Consider the following 24,470-nt stretch of genomic DNA (forward strand, 5'->3'; position numbering starts at 1 on the left):
CTCAAGGAACACTGGGGACTCGTGTGACCCACCCGAAAATGTGGTCCACGTCCCCAGGGAGGTCAGACCCAGGAGGTGAGGACAGCATCCCCTCCCTCTGCCCAGCCCTTGACAGTTTACAAAATGCTGCCCCTCAGCCTTTTCTTGGAAGCCAGCGGGCATTACCAGCTGCGCCTACAGATGCAGCACCTGAGGTCAGAGAGATTGGATGGTGGCTTTCCTAAAGTCTCCTGGCCAGGAAGTGGTGGAGCAGTTATCCTTTCAGCACGTGTTTACTGAGCACCTGCTGTGTGCCAGGCACTGGGCAGAGTGCTGGGAGCACGGTGTTGCACCAGATGGGTGTGCTCCCTGCCCCTGTGGAGCTCACGTGAGGGAGACAGATAGTAAATGAGAAAACACACATCTCTGCCATCTTTATCTGTAGGAGACCTCTGGCTGCAGGTGATGGAAATTCCAACTCAAAATGATGCCTTCCTCTGGGCCCCCAGAACAGGTGTATATCCCAAGAGGGTATACAAAACAGTTCACTGGGGTAAGGGGAAAAATTATTAGAACTTCAGTATGTATTTTCCTTTAGCTCATCCTCTTTTAATTTATATTCCTCAGGAAGGTATAAATAAAGCTTGTACATTTGAAAGGACAAATAATATATCAGCACACTTGTAGATAGATAGATAGATAGATAGATAGATAGATAGATAGATAGATAGATATGTATAGCTATACATATATATATATAAACAACATTGGGAGTATAATAAAAAATGATGTTTGGAGACCATTACCTTAAGAAATAAAGAAAATATGTATATGTATAGCTGATTCACTTTGCTGTACAGTAGAAACTAACACAACATTGTAAAGCAACTACGCTCCAATAAAAATTTTAAAAAAAGAAAAGAAAGAAAAACGTACAGCACAGGGAATATAGCTAATATTTTACAATAACTATAAATGGACTATAACCTTTAAAAATTGTGAATCACTGCATTGTACACCTGTAGCTTATACAATATTGTACAAATATATTTCAATTAAAAAAAATTTTAGGGACTTCTCTGGTGGTGCAGCGGTTGGGAATCCACCTGCCAATGCAGGGGACACGGGTTCGATCCCTGGTCCGGGAGGATCCCACATGCCGCGGAGCAACTGAGCCCGTGCACCCACAGCTGCTGAGCCTGTGCTCTGGAGCCCGTGAGCCACAACTACTGAGCCCACGTGCCACAACTGATGAAGCTTGCGTGCCTAGAGCCCGTGTTCCGCAGCAAGAGAAGCCACCATAATGAAGGGTGGCCCCCACTTGCTTCAACTAGAGAGAGTCTGCGTGCAGCAACGGAGACCCAATGCAGCCAAAAATAAATACATAAATTAATTAATTAATTAATTAATTTAAAAAAAATTTTAAAGGAATAAAGAAAATTTATCTCACATATTCAAAGGTCCCAAGATATGGGTGGCTCCAGAGAACATTAATTCTGAGGCTCTGCAGTGCCAGCCAAGACGCAGGTTCCTGCCATCTTTATTTTTTTTAAGTTTATTTATTTATTTATTTTTGTCTGTGTTGGGTCTTTGTTGCTTCGCGCGGGCTTTCTCTAGTTGCGGTGAGTGGGGGCTACTCTTTGTTGTGGTGCCCGGGCTTCTCATTGCTGTGGCTTCTCTTATTGTGGCGCACAAGCTCTAGGCACGCAGGCTTCAGTAGTTGCGGCCCGTTGGCTCAGTAGTTGTGGCTCGTGGGCTCTAGAGTGCAGGCTCAGTAGTTGTGGCTCACGGGCTTAGTTGCTCCATGGCACGTGGGTTCTTCCCGGACCAGGGCTCAAACCCATGTCTCTTACGCTAGCAGGCGGATTCTTAACCACTGCGCCACCAGGGAAGTCCCTCCTGCCATCTTTTTGCTCTCCCTTTTGGCCCCCTCTCATGATCACAAGATGGCTACCACTGTCCCAGGGGTCATACAGAAGCATGGCCATATAGGGTGGAAGGAGAGTGGGTATTGCATCCTGTAGGTCTCAGCTTAGAAATAAGAAAACTTTTCCCCCAAGTCCCAGACCCCTGTATCCACCCCCACACCTCACCCCTGCAGACTTCCCCATCCTTGTGCCAACAGCAAGGGGACTGAGAATACAACAGGCTGAGACCAATCAGGACCATCTACATCACTCAGGGGAGAAGGGGACAAAGGACCAAAATCAGCCTTCTGCCAGTAAGAGGAGGGAGTGGCTTTTGGAAGACTGCCACAGCAAACTGAGTCCTTTCCTCTAAAGAGACCTGCATCGGGGGTCAGCCAGACCTGGGTCTCTCCCTGATTCGCGGTCCTGTGGTCTTGAGCAAACTTTTCTGCAATTCAGTTTCTCCATCTGGAAAATGGGGACACCACGCTCCTTGTAAGTTGTAAAATGCAATTGTGAATCTTGTTGTTGCCAGGATCATCCAACGAGGCCGGAACATCTGCAGGATGACAGAGGAGCCTTTGTCAAACACGAGTGAGAAGGGAGGGGAGAGGGGATCCCAGGGTCTTTGTGGGCAGTGAGGGGCTGAGGCTCAAAGATGTCAAATGGACAACCCAGGGTCACCCAGCAAGGGACGGGGCAGGGCAGGGGGCAGGGATGTTCCCCTGGTGTCTGCAGGCACCATGTCCCAGAGGCTGGCAGTGACATGACAGCCCTGTGCTCTCTGCAGGTGACGCCTTCCTGTTGCCTATCCACATCATTGCCTCAGGCCTGACCCAGGGCATGCTGGGATGTATGTGTACGTATACACTGAAGAGCTGCCTTGGCCATCAACATGGGCCTGGGAAGAGGGCCCAGCCTCAAGGCGGGCCGCAGGTTGAGCTCTGGAGGTCTTCCCTTCAGAGGTGTCAGGGGTGTCATTCCAGCGAGGATCTCTTTGGCGGTTGGAGAGAGGGACTAGGAGAGAGACTTGCTGTTTGGAGGAGAAGCTAACTGCCAGCCCTCTTCTACTCTGCCACCAGGCTGGTCCTTGAGGTCATGGGAATGGTTCGATGCAACTCACCCTCACTTCAAGGACATGGTTCTGACCACACCCTAAAGATCAGTCTTCTATGTTCATCCAGCCACACTTCCACTATTCATCCACTCAGTCATTTACCCAACCATCTGTTCACATATCCATCTTTTGGAATATCCATGTATCCCATTAGTTCATCCATCCCTCCAATCCGTTCACTGAGTCAGCCATCAATTCACCCCTACCTTTATTTGTTAATATTCACATCCATCCAGTCATCAACCCATCCATCCTTCTAACCCCCCTCTCATTCTCCCATCCTCTTATTCATCTTTCTATTCATCTATCTTCCAAGCCATTCTCTTACTCATTCTTCCATTTATTCATGCATCCTTCCACCTATTCATCCATCCTGAACCCCTACTTTTTGCCTAGCTCCCCAATGCGGGGCAATGCTAGGCAGCCGGGGATGAACCAGACAAAGACTCTTCTACTGAGAAGCTCTCAGTGTCTGGGAATGGACATTAGCAAGGACATCTCAGACTTTTCATGTGCCTGAGTCACTTTTAAGTGTTTATTAACCGCCGGTTGATAGTGGGTTTACTATAGTTCCAGTACTCACTCCAAGCTGGTGCTTACCCATAAGTAGAGCAAAGGACTGTCCTGGGCTCGAATAGCAAATTGAGAGAGTCTCCAAACAACAGGGTCTCGCCCCTGTGAGTTGTTGCAGGATAAGAATGAGGGTGCAGCTACTCACTGCTTTCCTGTCTTCTCCACAGCCTGGATCACCTGCCTGGCTTGCTTCCTGAGGACTCAGGCCCACCAGGTTTTGTTCAACACCTTCAGGTGAGCAGGGCAGGTGAGGGGAGGGTTATGGGGACTGGAACTGTGCACTGGTGACCATGGCAACCCCATCACTGGTTTGGACCTCCCCTCAGATAAGCTATCTCAAACCTGGTTTTTATCGGATCGCCTCACCCCAGACCCCAATGTGGCTCCCCATCACTCCAGCACCTCAGCCTGTAGCCCTCTGAAATCTTGTCCCACCCTTTCTTTCCAAGCTCCTCTTATCCTGCTTTCTGCTGTGGATCCATTGGGCCAGCAAGGCTAGGATTCTCACTCCCTGGACCCACTGTTCCTCTTCCCACCTCCATACTTTTGTACAGGCTGTTCTTCCTGCCTGCAACGCCTGTCCCATTCTTTCCCTTTCTGTTCCCTGCCCATGCAAATGCCTATAAATTCCTGCAAGAGTTTTCCACCTCATTCATTCATTTAAAGTTTATATTCTAAACGCTTCCTTAATGCCTACTCTGGGCCCAACCTGGCCTCCGTCACTCATGAGCTCCCAGTTGGGTGGGGCAGGCAGACACCAAAAACAATGCCAAGCTGGGAGTGTTGACTCTGGAGGTTGTAGGCAGAGTGGACATTTGAACGAAACCCTGAAGGGTGCATTTCCCGGGAGAGAAGAAGGGAGGGGACAAACAGTATATAGATGGAGAGAGGGAGTGAGAAGGACATGGGTGACCACTGTGAGTTGATCTCTGATGGCCCCAGATACTGAGGTAAGAGCTTTCTTTCCTCTGAGATGCTGTGGAGCCACAGAATACGGCCAGCATTAGGGAGAGAGTGTCATTGCCCAGGAAGGAACCTGTCTCTTGGGGTGGGAACGGGGCAAGAGCCAGGCTAAGACTTACTAGGCTGTGCAAAGCCCTACCTCGCCTTGACCACTGCTTCTCTGTCTTCCAGATGCAAGCTGTTCCTCCACAAGCTCGTGGAAAAGACAGGTGTTCTGATTCTCTGTGTTTTGGGTGCGTGTCCAGAGCCCTGCCCCATCCCAGGTGGAGATATCCCTGGGCTCTTGCCCATCCTGGGAAGGGAAAGAGTGAGGGCTCTGGCACTGACTATGTGACACTGGGTCAGACACTGCCCCTCTAGGAGCCTCAGTTTCCTCATCTGTCTAATCAGTGTTGCTCGGAAGATTAAATGAAACAATGACTAAAAATTTTTTGAAAGCTAAGAAAAACTATGAAAACTGTAAAGCTCTCCCCAGACCATGTTATGATAATTATTTCTCTCTCTCTCTCTGTCTCTCTGGGTCTCTATGGCTTCCTACCAGACACCACCACCACCTCCGCATCACAGCGTTGCTTTTTCAAGCAAAGGAATCTCCTCCTTCCACTTAAGGGCACCACGGGGTTTGGAGCCGGGGGAGAATTTCCTAGGAAATTAGAAATTCCTAGGCAACATAACCCAACAGATAAGATTCTTTTAAATACTTTTATTAAGGCGTACTTGACATACCATAAATCACCCCATTTTTAAATGTATAATACAGCAGTTTTTAGTATATTCACAAAGTAGTGCACCCATCACTACTAACAAATTCCAGTATTTTCACTGCCCCCGAAAGAAACTTCCCAGTCCCTAGCAGTTATTCCCCATGTCCCCTCCCCTTCGACCTAGGCAACCACTAATCCATTTTCTGACTCTATGGATTTGCCTATTCTGGACATTTCACATAAATAGAATCATACAATATGTTGTCTTTTTGTTCCTTTCACTTACAGTGTTTTCAAAGTTCATCCATTTTGTAGCATACGTAAGCATTTCAATCCTTTTTATGGCTGAAAATCCATTGTATGGGTGAGCCACATTTTGTTTATCCATCCATCAACTGATAGATATTAGGGTTGTTTCTACTTTTTGGCTGTTATTAATAAAGTTGCTATGAACATTCCTGTAATATTTTTGCATGGACACGTGTTTTCAATTTTATTGGGTATATACCTAGGTGTAGAATTGCTGGATTACTCTAACTATCTGAGGAATTGCCAAACTTCTCTTCCAAATGGCTGCACCATTTACATTCCCGCCAGCAATGTGTGAGGGTTCCAATCATTATTTTTTTTTTAACATCTTTATTGGAGTATAATTGCTTTACAATGGCGTGTTAGTTTCTGCTGTATAACAAAGTGAATCAGCAGTACATATACATACATCCCCATATCTCCTCCCTCTTGCGTCTCCCTCCCACACTCCCTATCCCACTCCTCTAAGTGGACACAAAACACTGAACTGATCTCCCTTCCAATCATTATTGTCTGTCTTTTATCAGCCATCCTAGGTCATGTGAAGTGATATCTCATTATGGTTTTTATTTCATGTCCCTAATGACTAATGATGTTAAGCATCTTTCCTTGTGCTTATTGGCCATTTGTATATCATCTTTGGAGAAAGGTCTATTCAGATCTTTGCCCATTTTTAAATTGGATTATTTGACTTTTTATTATTGAGTTCTAAAAATTCCTTATATAGTCAGGATACAAGTCCCTTATCAGATATATGATTTGCAAATATTTTCTCTTATTCTGTGGGTTGTCTTTCTTGATAAAGTCCTTTGATTAAGGCCAATTGTAAATTTTGATTAAGTCCAATTTATCTGTATGTTCTTTTGTGATATTTGCTTTTGGTGTCATATCTAAGAAACCATTGCCTAGCCCAAAGTGATGAGGATTTACTCCCATGTTTTCTTCTAAAATTTTTATAGTTTTAGCCCTTACATTGAGGTCCATGGTTCATTTTTTAGTTAATTTTTGTATATGGTGTGTGGTAAGGGTCCAACCTTATTCTTTTGAATGTAGATATACAGTTGTTCCAGCACCATTTATTGAAAAGACTATTCTTTTCCCCATTAAATTGTCTGGTACCCTTACTGAAAATCAATTGACCATAAATATGAGAGTTTATTCCTGTACTCTCAAGTCTATGCTATTGACATATATGCCTATCTGTTTGCTAGTACTACCCTGGATTGGTTGCTTTACAGTAAGTTTTGAAATGTAGAAGTGCAAGTCCTCTAACTTTGTTCTTTTTAAGATTGTTTTGGCTATTATGGTCCCCTTACATTACAATATGAATTTTAGGATCAACTTTTCCATTTCTACAAAAGAGGTCATTGGGATTTTGATAGGGATTGCATTGATCCACACATGAATCTGGGGAGTAGTGTCACCTGAACAATGTTAAGTCTTCCAATCCATGAACATTGGGCTGTCTTTCCATTATTGATGAATAACTCTATGCCTCCTTTAATTCTTTCAATGTTTTGTAGTTTTCAGAGTGCAAATTTTGTACTTCTTTTGTTAAATTTATTCCTAAGTATTTTATTCTTTGACATTCTGTTTATAAATGGAATTGTTTTCTTAATGTCATTTTCAGATTGTTCATTGCTAGTGTTTAGAAATACAGTATCCTCAGGGGGACTGGTTCCAGGAACCCCTGTATATACCAAAGTCTGCAGATGCTCAAATCCCTTATATAAAATCATGTGGTACAATGAATACAGTCAACCCTCCTTACTTGCAGTTTTTGCATCACCAGATTTGACTAACAGCAGATGGAAAGTTAGATCAGCAGTTGGTTGAATCTGCAGATGTGAAACACCCCAACATGGAGAGCCGATGGTATATTTATTGAAAAAAATCTGTGTGTAAGTGAACTCCACAGTTTAACCCCTTGTTGTCAAGGATCAACTGTACAATTGATTTTTGTGTACTGATCTTGCATCCTGCAATCTTGCCAAATTCATGTGTTACTGCTGACACTGGACAAGACACCCAGTCTTGTATACTTTAGGATCTCTATATGCAACATCATGTCATCTGCCTTTTATTTCTTTATCTTGACTAATTGACCTGGCTATAATCTCCAGGATAGTGTTAAATAGAAATGGCAAGAGCAGGGAATTCCCTGGTGGTCCAGTGGTTAGGACTCGTTGGTTTCACTGCCAGGGCCCGGGTTCAATCCCCGGTCTGGGAACTAAGATCCCACAAGCTGCACGGTGCTGTCAAAAGAAAGGGAGGAAGGAAGGAAGGAAGGAAGGAAGGAAGGAAGGAAGGAAAGAAGGAAGGAAAGAAGGAAGGAAGGGAGGGAGGGAGGAAGGGAGGAAGAAAGAGAGAGAGCGAAAGAAAGAAAGAAAGAAAGAAGGAAAGAGAAAGAAAGGAAGGAAGGAAGGAAGGAAGGAAGAAAGAAAGAAAGAAAGAAAGAAAGAAAGAAAGAAAGAAAAAGAAAGAAAGAAAAAGAAAGAAAGAAAGGAAGGAAGAAAGAAAGGAAGGGAAAGAAAGAAAAACGGCAAGAGCAGACCTCCAGTCTTTCACCATTAAGTATGATGTTAACTGTGGGTTTTCATAAATGGCCTTTTTCAGACTGAGGAAGTTCCATTCTATTCCTGGTTTGTTGAGTGTTTTATCATGAACAACCAATGGGTTTTACAAGCTTTTAATAATGGCTTGAATAATGAGATTTCAGGCAGCACAGAGATCATAAAATGCAGGGAAGACCACACCCCCTTTTCTTCTCTTTGCCAATTATCCCCAGTAAGATTGAGACAGGAGAGGGAGAGGAGACATTATTTGGTTTATGTGAGACACTTTGCATATATGATATCATTCAATCATGAAGTGGATATTACTGCTATTCCCATTTTACAGAGGAGGAAACTGAAGTGTAGAGAGATTAAGTAACTTCTCCCAAGTGCTAGTAAGGCTGGGATTTGAATCCAGATGGCTTCACTCCAGAGCTCTTAACCTTTCATCTTAAATGGCTCATTCTCATTCCCCCATCCCCACAGGATTCTGGGTGTTTTCTATGCACTTGCCGTCCAAAGTGGAAATCTGGCAGGTGAGTGTGTGCTCTCTTCAGACCCCACCACTGACTGGCCTCACCCCAGCCAGTCAATGTCACCTTCATAAGCTCCTTTCACTCTTACCACATCTGGACCCTACTCAGTTCCTGACTCATTCCAGCTCCAAATCTCTGCCTTTGCCATGCCACCCACCTGGAAGCCATTTCCCCTGCCAAAATGTGACTTTTGAGGACCAGATGCATAGTTCCTCCTCCAGGATGCCTCTCCTGTCACTCATTCCCAGAAGTGACCCATCTCTTCTTTATCAAGGCCCCCACCTAGAGTGGGACGGTGAGGCCGGGGAACACATTTCTCTCTCTACTCAAGGCAGTTTGTTCTTCTGCTTAATTGAGATGAGACCATTTGCTTTGTGGTTCCTGGAGAAGAAGGAGGAGGAAATCAATGGCCAGAGCTCCCTGTCTAAGGACAGCAAAGAGCCCTAGAGAGAAAGGGGATCTGATGGGCCTGTCCTTCCCTCTCCTCTTCTCCCCTCATGAACTTCATCATATATATGCTTCAAGATCCAGCTAAAATGTCACCTCCTCCAGGAACACCTAAACAGAGGTAGTCACATTCCCCCCTTCCACAATTTTCTGTAAACATAAATGCAATTTTTTGTAATCATAACTATTTCCCCAACTGTATTGGGAGTCCTTGAAGGCAGAGCCAGGTCTGATTCATTCCAGCGATGTCCACCTCAATGCTAGGCACAAGGTGGACACGATCAATGCTGGATGTCTAGACGGCCAGATGGGAATGTGAATGGATGGGGGATGGAAGTAATGGAGGTAGGGATGGGGGAAATGGATAAGGGGAAAAATGGATCGATGAATGGAAGAGTGTATGGATGAGAGAGTGGATGGATGGGAGGGCAGATGGGATAGGGTGAGTAAATGGATGGATGGATGAATGGAGAGTTGAGTGGGATGGTAGATAGATGGGAGGGTAGAGGGATGCATGCATGCATGGATTGATGAGAGGGTCAATGGATAAGGTAAGGCAGATGGATAGGAGGGTAGATGGATGAGAAAGATTGGATAAATGGAGGAGCAGATGGATGGGAAAGGGTGGATGGAAGTGTACATGGATGGATGAATAAAAAGAAGGGTAAATTGGATTTTGAATGGATGGCAGGTGGATGGGTGGGCCGGTGGGTGGAGGAATAAATAGGAAAGTGGATGAATGGATGGATTTATGGTTGCGGGAGGATGGATGGATGAAACTCTATTGGACCCAGATTAGGCCATCTGAAGAAGATCCCTTGCTTTCCTCAACACCCCACCAGGATGACAGCATAAATAGTCCACTGCAGAGCTTGAGGTAAGAAGAATCTGCTAAATAGTCCTATTATCACCTAAAAACCAGAGCTATAGCCAAGACCTGAGATGTATTGGCTAAGAATGTGGGCTCTGCCAGAAAACCTGGGTTTAAATCCCAGCTTCCATACTTCCTACCTGGCTGAACTTATGCAAGTCACTTCACATCTCTGGGCCTTTGATTCCCCATTTATGAGTGAGGTATAACATCCACCTTGTTCTAGGTAATTATGTGTATTAAAGAAGGTGTAAACTGTCTTGAATAGTTCCTGGCCCATAATTAGTGCTCAGCAAATAAGAAATTTTAACCAACAAGATACCACCTGGTGGCAGCATCCTTAAATGCAGACAAAATACTCAAATATTTAGAAGGAATGAGCTGGGTTTAAGGATAGTTGGACAGTCCAAGCAGAAGGAAGAGCATGAGTAATATTTTAGAGATAAGAACTTTCTGGGTAGGTTCAGGGATGGGCCCATGAGAGTGGAAAAATATGAAGCTAGTTCTTTGTGGGCTGACTGGCAAAGGCAGAAGCTGAGGGTAAAAGTAGCAGCATCACAAATTGGTCAGTCCATATTCTCACTCCTTCCTCATAAGGATGTACCAAGAAAAGGTGCGACATCATGCTGGGGAAATCCAGGACCTCCGAGGTAACTTGAATCAGCTCATTGCCAAGCTCCAGAAGATGGAAGCCATGTCAGATGAGGTGAGATGCTGGCCATTCTGCCCCCAAACACTTGATCTCTCTTTGTTTGATGCCCCACTCCTCATATCCCAAGTTTTGGTGGAGCATATCCCACAATAATTTCCAGGGAAAGAGCAAAATAAGAGGTATATTAATTTTTTAAGAACTTGCATGTTTGAAAACACCTTTACTCTACCCTTGCACTTGATTGATAGTTTGGCTGGGAATAGAATCCTAGATAGGAAATTTTCCCCTGAGGATTTTGAAAGACGTCCACTATTGTGTTCTATTTTATACTGTTGCTTTAGAGAAGTTTAACGTCACTCTTATTATTTGTCCTTTGAGTGTGATCTTTTTTCATTCGTGAGAGTTTGTAGGATATTATTTTTACCTCCAGTGTTCTATATTTAATCTGCTTGGGGGATTGCTGAAATTATTGATTCTCTGGGTTGATTTTTTTTCAATAGTCTAGGAAAATTCTTAGCTATTATTTCTTAAAATATTGTTTCTACCCCATTATCTATCTCCTCTCCTGGGACTCCAATTACATCTATGCTAAACTTTAGAGTGCTTTCCACATAATTCCTATATTATTACCTGGTTTGCTTGTTTTTTCATTCTTTTTCTCTATGTGCTTAAGTTTTGATACTTCTTCTTCATATTTCTTCAGGTTCACTAATAATCCTGTAGTCTGTTCTGTCCAATCTACTCTTAAATCTTTCCATTAAGTTCTTAATTCCATATATTGCATAGTTTAGTTCTAGAATATACATTTGATTCTTTTTCATAGATTTTAATTCTATGGTGAAATTCTCCATCATTTCATCTATGCTGTCCGTCTTTTCCTTTATTTTATTTAACATACTAGTCACAATTATTTTTAAATCCTTGTCTGCTAAATCTAATATCTGGATCATCTATGGTCTCCTCCTGTTTTCCATTTTTTCTTTGGAGTATCAATCTTATGGCCTTGCCTTTTCATGTCTGGTAATTTTTTAGTGTTTTCTGGACATTGTTTACAAAAGAACTAGATGCTCCAGATAATTATAATTTCAAACAGGGAGAGTTCCCCCTTTTCTTTGTAAGGAAGATGAAGTATACTGATCACTTCTATGTAAACATGCATTGAACTGGTTCAGACCTGGACTGCAATTTTTTTTTTTAACATCTTTATTGGAGTATAATTGCTTTACAATGGTGTGTTAGTTTCTGCTTTATAACAAAGTGAATCAGTTATACATATACATATGTTCCCATATCTCTTCCCTCTCGCATCTCCCTCCCTCCCACCCTCCCTATCCCACCCCCCTAGGTGGTCACAAATCACCGAGCTGATCTCCCTGCTGGATTGCAATTTTTATAGGACTTAGTCAGAGGTTTTTCAGTTTAACCCTCTAGCATCCTGCCCGTGCAGTTTCAAAAATTGGTAAATGCCTTTTTTTTTTTTTTTTTGGCCCTGTTGGGTCTTCGTTGCAGTGTGCGGGCTTCTCATTGTGGTGGCTTCTCTTGTTGCGAAGCTCGGGCTCTAGGCTTGCGGGCTTCAGTAGTTGTGGAGGACGGGCTCAGTAGTTGTGGCTCATGGGCTCTAGAGTGCAGGCTCAGTAGTTGTGGCGCACGGGCTTAGTTGCTCCATGGCACATGGGATCTTCCGGACCAAGGATAGAACCCATGTCCCCTGCATTGGCAAACAGATTCTTAACCACTGCACCACCAGGGAAGTCCTGGCAAGTGTCTTGATGGGAAAGACTGCCATGTGTTTGAGGTCTCTTGAGTTTCCAATTTTTTTAAATTTATTTTATTGAAATATAGTTGATTTTCAATGTTGTGTTAATTTCTGCTATACAGCAAAGTGATTCAGTTATACATATATATACATTCTTTTTCATACTTTTCCATTATGGTTTATCACAGGATATCGACTATAGTTCCCTGTGCTATACAGTAGGACCTTATTGTTTATCCATTCTATATATAATGGTTTGCATCTGCTGGTCCCAAACTCTCAGTCCATCCCTCCCCCACCTCCCCTCCCCTGTGGCAACCACAAGTCTGATCTCTATGTCTGTGAGTCTGTTTCTGTTTTGTAAATAAGTTCATTCGTGTCATATTTTAGATTACACATATAAGTGATATCATATAGTATTTGTCCTTCTCTTTCTGACATACTTCACTTTGGTATGATCATCTCTAGGTCCATCCATGTTGCCACAAATGGCATTATTTCATTCATTTTTATGGCTGAGTCGTATTCCATTATATATATATATATATATATATATATATATATATATATATATATATATATATATATATATATACATACCACATCTTCTTTATCTATTCATCTGTTGATGGCCATTTAGGTTGTTTCCATGTCTTGGCTATTGTAAATAGTGCTTCAGTGAACATTGGGTGCATGTATCTTTTCGAATTATAGTTTTGTTTGGATATATGTCCAGGATTGGGATTGCAGGATCATATGGCAACTCTATTTTTAGCTTTTTGAGGAACCTCCATACTGTTTTCCATAGTGGCTGGACCAATTTACATTCCCACCAACAGTGTAAGAGGGTTCCCTTTTCTCCACACCCTCTCCAGCATTTGTTATTTGTAGAATTTTTAATGATGGTCATTCTGACTGGTGCGAGGTAGTCCCTCGTTGTTTTGATTTGCATTTCTCTAATAATTAGCAATGTTGAGCATCTTTCCATGTGCCTGTTGGCCACCTGTATGTCTTCATTGGAGAAATGTCTACTTAGGTCTTCTGCCCATTTTTGATTGGGCTGTTTGGTTTTTTATTACTGAGTTGTATGAGCTGTTTGTATACCTTGGAAATTGAGCCCTTGTTGGTCACATCATTTGCAAATATTTTCTCCCAGTCTGTAGGTTGTCTTTTCATTTTGTGTATGGTTTCCTTTGCTGTACAGAAGCTCATAAGTTTGATTAGGTTCCATTTGTTTATTTTTGTTTTTATTTTTATTGCCTTGGGAGACTGACCTAAGAAAAATGATTGGTACGATTTATGTCAGAGAATGTTTTGCCTATGTTCTCTTCTAAGAGTTTTATGGTGTCTATCTTATATTTAAGTCTTTTAGCCATTTTGAGTTTATTTTTGTGTATGGTGAGAGGGTGTGTTCTAACTTCATTGATTTCATGTAGCTGTCCAGCTTTCCCAACACCACTTGCTGAACAGACTGTCTTTTCTCCATTGTATCAATATATTCTCGCCTTCTTTGTCGAAGATTAATTGACCATAGGTGTGTGGATTTATTTCTGGGCTTTGAGTTTCCAATTTTGGATACAAAATCTCTGACCCCATTGGCAGCCTTCTCTGCCAGGGTCAAGCTTGGATTCTCGGCCTCTAATTGTACCCATAATTGGTTTAGTGCCCTCAGGTAAGCACAGCTGTAGACGCTCAGTATTGATGTAGCATTTCTTCTAGGGCAGGAGTTCTTACAGTGAGGCCCCTATTCCAGCAGCATCCGCATTAACTGGAAAAATGTTAGAAATTTCAAATTAATGGGCCCCACCCAGACCTACCAAATCATATACTTTGATGATGGGAACCAACTATCTATGTTTGAACAAGTCCTTCAGTGATTCTGGCACATAATAAGGAGAATCACTGTTCTAAGGCTTTAACCTCTTGCTTGTTTTGTTTTGGGGTCCCCTTCCTCAGAGAGACTTGGTTTACTAAGGCTTGTGTGACCAGGAAGTTTTATTCTGCCTTTCAGAAGCTTTCAAAGTAGCCCTTTAGATTCTTACATAGTCTTGGGGTTCAGTTAGCATCTAATGGAGGAAACTGGTCATGGTCAAGGCTCCTCAAATCTCCAATTTTGTCTCACCCACTGTATGTAACTGTTAAAAACTTTGTTACTTTCTCTTTTACCAGTAGCAGCCCCTTGTCTGACCTAAACTCAGATCCTCCCCATGCCCAGAATCATCAAATGCCCCAGGGATGTTTTTAAGAATGTCAGCACATTTTAGAGTGGTTGTCCCCTCTCTAGAATTTTAGTCCCTCTGTTCCTGTTTCTTTCATAGCTCAGTGATGATTTTAAAATATGATTTAGTAAACTATCTTGCTTTTTCTAGTTGTTTTTAATGGGACCATTGGTTCTCTGTAACTTACTACATCTTACCTAGAAGCCCCACATCTTACCTTATATCTGAAATGTCATAATAATGTGCCTATGGGCTGGCCACACTTGGAACCCTTTTAATTTGGAAACATGTGTTCTTTAGTCCTAAGAAATGTTCTTTAAGAAAGACAAATATCATATGATATCACTTATATGTGGAATTGAAAATATTATAAAAATGGACTTATTTGCAAAACAGAAACAGACTTACAGACATAGAAAACAAACTTATGGTTTCCAAAGGGAAAAGGGGGGGAGGGATAAATTAGAGGGGGAGTTTGGGATTAACATATACACACTACTATATATGAAATAGATAAACAACAAGATCCTACTGTATAGCACAGGGAACTATGCTCAACATCTTTTCCTATAATAGAAAATAATTTGAAAAACATATAGATGTGTATAACTGAATCATTTTGCTGTACACCAGAATCTAACATAACAATGTAAATCAACTATACTTCAATTAAAAAAAAAAAAGAAATGTTCTTTAATCATGTGATTAAATTGATGATTTCCCCCTGGCCCTGGTTGCTCTATTCTCATTTTTGAAACTCCTTATTATGTGGATGTCAAACTCCTAAACTAATCCTCTGGGAAGTTTTTCTTTTCACCCCATTTTCCTCTCTTTATCTTTTTGCTCTACAGTTGAGAAAACATTGTCAGCTTTATCTACCAAAACTTCTACTGAGTTTTTCATTTCTGCTAATATATTCTGAATTCGTTAACGGTTTTCTCTTTGTTCTCTCAGTGCTTCTTTTCATATTCTTATTTTCCTATTCTTTTTTTTTTTTTTTAATTTATTTATTTATTTATTTATTTATTTATTTATTTATTTATTTATTTATTTTTAGCTGTGTTGGGTCTTCGTTTCTGTGCGAGGGCTTTCTCCAGTTGCGGCAAGCAGGGGCCACTCTTCATCGCGGTGCGCGGGCCTCTCACTATCGCGGCCCCTCTTGTTGCGGAGCACAGGCTCCAGACGCGCAGGCTCAGTAGTTGTGGCTCACGGGCCCAGTTGCTCCGTGGCATGTGGGATCTTCCCAGACCAGGGCTCGAACCTGTGTCCCCTGCATTGGCAGGCAGATTCTCAACCACTGCACCACCAGGGAAGCCCCCTGATGCAATAGCTTTTTATGAGCAATATCTTTTCTTACCTTTTGGAGCTCAGCTCTTACCTCTCTGTGCCTCAGTTTCCACATCAATGAAATAGAGTAATAATCACTGCCCTGTAACACTCTAGCCGTTATCCTAGTTACCACTGCTGCATGACAAACCATCCTAAAACGGAGTGGTGCAAAACTACGATTTTATTATGTTCAGAGATTCTGTGGGTCAGGAACTCAGACAGGACACAGCGGGGATGGTTTGTCACTGCTCCATGATGTCTGGGGCCTCAGCTGGGAAGACTTGAAGGCTAGGGGTGACCCAATAGCTGGGTCTGGAATCATCTGGAGGAATCTTTATTCACTTGTCTGGAGGTTGATGCTGGCTGTCGGCTGGGAAGTCAGGGCTGTTGACTAAAGCACCCATAGGTGGTCCCTTCGTATGGCACGGGCTTCCTCACAACACGGCAACTGGCTTTCAAGAGTGAGCGTCCCCAAAGAAGCAGGCGGTTCACCTTTTAGGACTGAGCCCACAAGTCGTACAGCATCACTCCTGCCATAGTCACAGGCCCATCCAGACCGATGCGGAGGGAACTGAAGTCCCGCGTCTCCATGAGAAGGGTGTCAAAGCCACACTGAAGGAAGAGCGGGGAACGGGAGACATTTTTGCATCCACTTTTAGAAAATACAATCTGCCACAGCTGTGAAGAGGGGGAGGGAACTGAAGTCCCGCGTCTCCATGAGAAGGGTGTCAAAGCCACACTGAAGGAAGAGCGGGGAACGGGAGACATTTTTGCATCCATTTTTAGAAAATACAATCTGCCACAGCTGTGAAGAGCCTAACAAAACAATAGCCAGTGATTATTGAGCACCAAGTGTGCTAAATGCTTTGCAGTCTTTGTCTGGCAACAGAGCATAGTGGTTAAGAGCCTGAACTCGGGAACCAAAGTTCCCAGGTCTGCCTCTTAACAGCTGTGTGACCCTGGACAAGTCACCCTTTTGTGCCTCAGGATTCTCCTCCTTAAAATGGGGATGATAACAGTACATACCTCCTAGGGTTGCTGTGAGGGCATAAGAGTGACCATATGTGAAGCCGAAGACAGTCCTGGCATATAGTAGTGGCTTTATGAGTCTCAGCTCTAATCCTTGCAAAAGTAGGAGGTGGACGCGATTATCATCCCATCTTACAGACAAGAAAATCGAGACTCAGGGGGTGGTAAATAGCCCAAGGGCCCTTAGCAGGAAAGGTCTGTCTGACTCCAGGTCCCCTGCCCTTAACTTCACTGAGACTCCTGGTCCTGCGTGTGTGATAGCCCATCACAGTGGATGTGAACATACTAAGTAACCCCATGGGTGGGATAGGGGTGGCCCTGGGCTTCCTCACAGCATAGCACCGGGCAGCCCTGTGCATGGAACAGGCAGGGACAAGCAGGTAGGGACAAGAGGGGTCCTGAAGGCACACATCACCTGGTGTGAACATGCCTGTGGACCATGATCCGTAAGAACGCACCAGTGCACAGCTTGGGTTTTCTGCCTTCTCAGCAAAAAATGGCCCAGAAAATAATGAAGATGATCCAAGGAGATTACATTGAAAAACCGGACTTTGCCCTGAAGTCTATAGGTGAGTGCCTCCCCCCTGACCTTGCCCCACCAATCGGCCCACGTCCAGTTTCCTCAGAAACCCTTCAGAGGGTAGATTTCAGTTCTGGTCTGGGGCACACTCTGCTGCTGGGAAGTCTGTCCTCAGAGCTAACCTCTGCCTCCCAGCTGGTCTCCTTGCTACAGTTTTCCGTTTTCTCCCATGGCAGCTGAGGTGGGGTGGGGAGGCCCTTCCCCACCCCTCCCCCACCCATCATCCTCCAAACCCAGGGGTCAGCAGATCTGTCCCTGCCTGGCTGGGGAGATGACCACGGGCCCAATTACAGTTGGGAATCGTGCCTTGGAAAAATAAGGCCAGTGGCTACAGTAGACGGGTGGGAAGGAGGATGCTGGGTTGAGACCTGGTGAGGAGGGAAAAGTGTTCCAGACTGAGGGAACCGACGTGAAAGGTGCCCCTGCGAGGGGCTGCGTGGAAGGCGGGGAGGTGGGCCGGCAGGGCGGGCTGCCCTGTGCAGACAGTACCAGCTCACCCAGGCACCCCCAGGCCCAAGGAGATGTAGGGTCAGAAGGCATCAGTCTAACCTCTCAGGCCCGGAGTTTCTTCCTCTGTGAAATGGGTATAATAATGGCCATAGCAATAATTACTAGGTTATAGTAACTAGGCTGATGGAAGTGAGCAAGCACCTTACTTTGCACCAAGCGCTGCTGTAAAAACAGTTTGGTGTATTAACTCCTTGTAACCTCACAACAACCCTATGAAATGGATGCTATCATTACTACTATTATTGTTACTATTATTACTCCCATTTCCCAGAGGAGAACACTAAAGTCCAGAGAGGACTGGTGACTCTTCCAAAGTGCTCCCCCTGCACATAGTGAGTCTCCCCTCCACCAGGCAGAAGCCAGGGCTGCTCAGCTGAGACACCCCTCCCCGCCCCAACCCTGCACCATCACTTCCCATACAGGGGCCTCCATCGACTACGAGCAAACGTCAGCCACATACAGCCACGACAAGGCTCGCTCTTACTGGAACTGGATCCGGCTGTGGAACTATGCGCAGCCCCCGGACGTGATCCTTGAGGCAGGAGGAATGGCAGGACTTGGGGAGAGTGGCAGGGGTGTGGTCAGAGGCCTGGGGGCAGGAACTGAAGGCAGAGGTTGGAGTGAGAGTGCAGGGGGTGGGGGCCTGGGGCAGGGGTAGGGGTAAGAACAGGAGAGCGGGGTGCAGAGGCAGAGAAAGGGGGCAACTGATGGGGCAAGGGGGGGGGCGCTCTGGGGAGAAGTCAGGGGGCAAGGGCAAGAGGCAAGTGCAGACAGCAGGGACCCCTGGGGGGGCTAGGCAGGAGTAGGGGACAGGCACAGGGGCAAGGACAGCCTGCTTTGGCACTGGAAGGGGCCCCTCCCCCAGCCCTCAAGTCTTGAGGGGCAGGGAACCCTCAGGGCCCCGAGAAGGCCCCTGCCCTCGCTGCGCTGGGCTGAGGGGAAGGCTTATCCTTGCTGCCTACGGTCAGGGAAACTTCCTGGTGTTGGTGGTACTCGAGCCAAGCTTTGTAGACAGGAAGGATCTGGCTCATCCAGGAGGGCCGTGGAGGTCTAGGTGAGCCAGGGTGGGAGGAGGGACCTGCTCTCACCCAGCCACCCACCCAGCAAAGCCCTCATTGCATCTGCCACTTCTAGCCCAACGTGACACCTGGCAACTGCTGGGCCTTCTCGGGTGACAGAGGCCAGGTGACCATCCAACTGGCCCAGAAGGTCTACCTGTCCAACCTGACACTGCAGCACATCCCCAAGACCATCTCACTGTCAGGCAGCCTGGACGCTGCCCCCAAGGACTTCGTCATCTACGTGAGCACGCCCTGGCCGGGAGCGATGCTTAACTGAGGGAGGGGACAGCTCATAATGGCAGTATTCCAGGCGCTGTGATAAACTGTCTGCACAATTCCCACAGCCTGCAGGGGCTGGACCTTAAGGCTGGGAATGGCCAGGGTCAGGGTCAGATCACAGCCTTCAAGGAAAGGGGGTAAACAGTACTTTATTTCAACCCAAGCTTTTCAGAGCCAATTTAGTCTTCAGAGACCATTAAGCCCCCATTTTACGGATAAGAAAACTGGAGATTCAGAGAAAGGGCAGGGAAGCATCAAACCCTACAAGTCAATGGCAGAGTTAGGAGTGGACCCCTAACCTTCTGACTCCCAGTCCAGTGCTCTTTCCTATTCATTACTCTGTGCTGCAATGGAACAGTGCCCAAAGAGGTAGGGAGCTCCCCATCCTGGGAGGTGTGCAAGTCTTGGCTGGGAGAAGGTAGCACCTTCTAGAGGTCCTACCTGTGCCTGACACTTTCTTCTTGGTTCTGACTCTCCAGGGCATGGAAATTTCCCCAAAGGAGGAGGTGTTCCTGGGGGCATTCCAGTTTCAGCCCGAAAACACCATTCAGATGTTCCAGCTCCAGGTACCCGAGAAAAGCTGCCCATGTTGAGCGCCTAATGAACACACAGCCCTGTGCAGGGCTTTACCCAGGGGACCCCACTTCATCTCCCAGCAGCCCGAGGCAGTGCACAGTTGTCACTAACCCATTGACAGATGAGGAAACTGAGGCCCAGAGTGATAGAGCTACTGCCCAGGGCCTAGAGTAGGACCCTGAGGAGACCTATTCGCTTCCATTTCCCTGACCTGTCCAGGATCCCTCCCGCTGTGCTTCCTTCCAGGGACAGCAGGTGTTGAGCAGGTGGGGCCCGTCAGGCCAGGGTTGCTGGCCTCAAACTTAGTGTCTCCATACTGGGAGGCCACATGATCAGCACCTGGTCCAACCACAGGTGGGGAAGCTGAGGCCTGGAGGGGAGGGAGTTGGGGACAGAAGCAGGACTAGAGGGTGGCTGCTGGAATGGCCCTGAGACTCAGTGGAATGTCTAGGCTTGGGAATCAGGCTGACCCTGACCCAAATCCTGACCCAACCAAAAGTTCTGTGTGATCTCAGGCCATTCCCTTTCTCTCTGGGCCTCAGTTTCCCCTGGTGTAGTTTTCCCTGGGAGGTTGAGACCATCCAGTGAGATCTCACAGGCCAAGGCCCCCTTTTGCACTGGGCTCCACCCCCTCTGGGGAGGGTGCAAAAAGGGGAGGGGGAAGCACTTACAGAGCACCTACTGTGTGTCAGGTGCCAGTAAGCCATGTGGCCCCAAGATCTCATTTCATGCTTACGGCAACCCTGAGAAGCAGATATTACCCCTCCCTCTCACAGACGGGGAACTGAAGCCCAGAGAGGGCGTGGTTTGCCCAGGGTCCCGGAGCACGTATGTGCTGTGCTGGGACGCCTTCTTCAGCACAGTCTATCTGTCCTCTGGCCTCATCCCCTTCCATCCCAGCCCCTGAGTAGCAACTTACTATGTGGCTTTGGGACATTCTGCTCTCTGAGCCTCAGTTTCCCCACCTGAGGAAATGGAGGGTTCCCTTCCTCTCCCAAACACTCATCTGGACAGGCCGGGTGGGGGCCTATGGCGAGCTGCCCCCTGTCTGTGACTCTTTTCTAGAACCACCCTCCCAGGACTTTTGGAGCAGTCAAGGTGAAGATATCGAGCAACTGGGGGAACCCACGCTTCACCTGCCTATACCGAGTGCGTGTGCACGGCTCTGTGACTCCACCCAGAGAGCAGCCTAACTAGAGTCCCCACCCCGAGAGAGATTAAAGTTTATTCTTCACGCCCCTGCCCAAGTCTGAGTGTCTTTTGGCCCCGAAAAGTGAGGGTGGGCTAGGGTTTGATGTCTGAAGCTCAGTTAGCAATTATCAATCTCGTGCTGGGTACCCAGGCACTCTCACAGCAGCCCCATGAGGCCCCATTTCACAGATGGGGACAATGAAGTCTCCAAGCAAAAAAAAAATGACTTGCCAGAAGTCACAGCCAGCAAATGGCAGCACTAGGATTCAACCCCAGGCAGTCTGATGCCCGTACCTGACTCAGCTTCCTGGCTTCAAGTCAAGCTCTGCCCCTGACCCGAGTGTGACTTGGGCAAGACCCAGCCCTCTCAGTCTCTCCATCTGTACAGTGGGGACAGAATTATGGCTGTTGTATCAGATGATGTGGGAGATGAGAAATCCCACCCTTGCATCACAGAGTGTTTCAGCATCACTGATCATTACAGAAATGCAAATCAAAACTACAATGAGATACCACTTCACACCCATTAGGATAGCTATCATCAAAAAAAAAAAACAGGGCTTCCCTGGTGGCGCAGTGGTTGAGAGTCTGCCTGCCAATGCAGGGGACACGGGTTTGAGCCCTGGTCTGGGAAGATCCCACATGCCACGGAGCAAATGGGCCCATGAGCCACAACTACTGAGCCTGCGCGTCTGGAGCCTGTGCTCCCAACAAGAGAGGCCGCGATAGTGAGAGGCCCGCGCACTGCGATGAAGAGTGGCCCCCGCTTGCCGCAACTAGAGAAAGCCCTCCCACAGAAACGAAGACCCAACACAGCCAAAAATAAATAAATAAAAATAAATTTAAAAACAAAAACAAAAAAACAAACCAGAAACAGTGCGTGGTTGAGGATGTAGAGAAACTGGAACCCTTGTGCACTATTAGTGGGAAGGTATGTACAGCCACTGTGGAAAACAGTAAGGCAGTTCACAGAAAAATTAAAAATAGAACCACCACATGACCCAGCAATCCTGCTTCTGGATATTTACCCGAAAGAACTGAAAGCAGGGTCTCAAAGAGATATTTGTACACCGATGTTCATAGTAGCATTATTCACAACAGCTGGAAGCAACCCAAGTGTTCATCAACAGATGAATGGATAAACAAAATGTGGTCTATACATATAACGGAATATTATTCAGTCTTAAAAAGGAAGGAAATTCCACAACATGCCATGACTTGGATGAGCCTTGAGGACATTATGCTAAATAAAATAAGCCAGTCACAAAAAGACAAATACAGTATGATTCCACTTATATAAGATACTTAGAGTAGTCAAATTCCTAGAGACAGAAAGTAGACAGATTGCCAGTGGCTGGGGGAGGGGAGAATGGGGAGTTAGTGTTTAATGGGTACAGAATTTCAGTTTTACAAAATGGAAAGAACTATGAAGATGGATGGTGGTGATGGTTGCACAATATTATGAATGTATTTAATACCATTGAACTGTACACTTTAAAAAGGTTAAGATGATAAGCTTTATGTTACATGTATTTTACCACAATTTTAAAAATTGAAAAAAAAATAATAAAATATCTGAAATCCTGTAAAGGAGAAACTCTGGGAAACTTTGGAAACACTTTAAGAAAACTCTATAAATTCTGATAGCGTGTTCCATGTCATCACTGTATACGATTAGAAATGCAGATGTAAATATTTTTTTGTTTCTGTTCCCTCAGTCAGTCACTCATTCTTTATGTGCGTAATCTTTGTCATAGCTGAGTCTCACCTGTTCTAGTATTTACTTAAGAGCTTACGGAAGTGCTAAAGCCAGTATCTACTGTGAGTATCTACCACGGTTCCACCCATGGAGGTCTCAGCACAGAGCATGGCACACAGTAGGTGCTGTGTAAATGATGGGTAAATGATCACCAAGGTAAATGATCACTGTCAACCTCTGGCCCCAGGCGGGTGATAGGAGGTCCAGTACTCAGGGACGGGGTGACGCTGTGCTAGAAGGGGGCAGGCTGCTCAAGCCGCAAAGGGCACAGGGATGGAACCTGCAAGGGAGGGACTCCATACAGGCAGGGGGAGGCAGGTGGAGAGGCTGCAAGGGTTCAGCTGGACATTAGAAGGGCGGATAAATCGGAAATACACCATCTCCTGGGAGAGCACCCTGGACAGGCCCTTGTCCTGCTGCAGAACCCACCCCTCTGGCCATCAGGTAGGCTCCTCACCAGCCCCTGGGAACCCTCCAGCACCCGGCCCCAGGGCCTGCCTCTAATGGTCTCCATGGTCAGGGTGGCTTCAAGGGGTCACCTCATCCTCCTGCCACTCCCTGCCCCCTCCCAGCAACCAGCAGACCTGGGAGCCATGCATATCCAACTTGGCATTATTTCCATAGTTTTTATGAGAACCGTCCTTGTTATTAACAAGAATGTTATTAACACGCCATACTGAAGTTTGGTGAGAAGTGAACCCAGATATACCCTACTTCCTCCCCCAAATGCCTCTCCCAGTCTCACTCCTCCAGCTGTCCTACATGTTTCCTTCTAGTCATTTGTCTTTTAACTTTGTTTAAAGTGTCTTTTGTTAATTTTTTTTGAAAATTTTATGTCCAAAGGTAAATCAGTCTTTTCTTTTATAGCTTCTAAGTTGTATGTATTGTCAGGAAGGTCCTGCCCAGTTCCAAGATTACAAAAATATATCCATATACTTTCTTCTACTAATTTTATAATTTACATATAATGTATGTACATACCTACACACTATAGATATATAGATATATGCTCTTTAGTGCACACATACAAGATTTAGATATGTGAAAGCTCTTTAATGCATCTGGAATTTATTTTTGTGCTTGGTGTGAGGTAGGGATCCAGTTTAATTTTAGCTAAATTGCTACCAGAAGCCACAATACAGTACCTTTATTAAACAGTCCATCTTTCATCTGTAGCTTGGGAACAGTGCACAGACATGTGACTGCGGCACAGAGAGGTGGAGTGACTTCTTAAGGTCACAATGCGTCATGGTGGAGCTATGACATCAACCCAGACCCTTCCAGGCCCGAAATGCTTGCTCGCCCATCCAACCCTTCTCACCGTCATTTTAGATTCCAGTCGGTTTGGGTGGACCAACTGTGGAAGTGTGAGGGACAGCAGGATTGCTGGGTCTGTCCCTGCTGCACCCTGGGGAGCAGCCTGACAGCCCCGCCCACCCCAGGACACCGAGCTATCACACAGACTGCAGGGAAGGGCACAGCGGGGGTGCTCCATCCACGGGGGGTCCTGTTCTTCACCAGGAGCCCCCACTGCATGTGGCTCAGCCCTCTGCCTTATTCACTACGGG

The 24,470-nt window shown here is 45.6% G+C and overlaps 1 protein-coding gene across 1 annotated transcript; it reads left to right on the forward strand.

Moving 5' to 3' along the window:
- Window positions 1-38: 38 nt before the first annotated feature.
- SUN5 (Sad1 and UNC84 domain containing 5) lies at window positions 39-24,470 on the forward strand (the record flags this gene model as incomplete). Its single annotated transcript, XM_082362345.1, is given in 15 exon segments — window positions 39-75; window positions 2,422-2,453; window positions 2,457-2,523; window positions 2,526-2,546; window positions 2,677-2,745; window positions 3,744-3,810; window positions 4,711-4,772; window positions 8,594-8,643; window positions 9,933-9,967; window positions 10,559-10,667; window positions 17,437-17,515; window positions 18,459-18,574; window positions 19,171-19,338; window positions 19,856-19,942; window positions 21,018-24,470. Coding segments are annotated over 15 exon segments (1,131 nt in total). The 3' UTR covers window positions 21,150-24,470.

The sequence above is a fragment of the Balaenoptera borealis genome (genome assembly GCF_965194805.1).
Source record: "Balaenoptera borealis genome assembly, chromosome: 16".
NCBI classification, from domain to species: domain Eukaryota; kingdom Metazoa; phylum Chordata; class Mammalia; order Artiodactyla; family Balaenopteridae; genus Balaenoptera; species Balaenoptera borealis.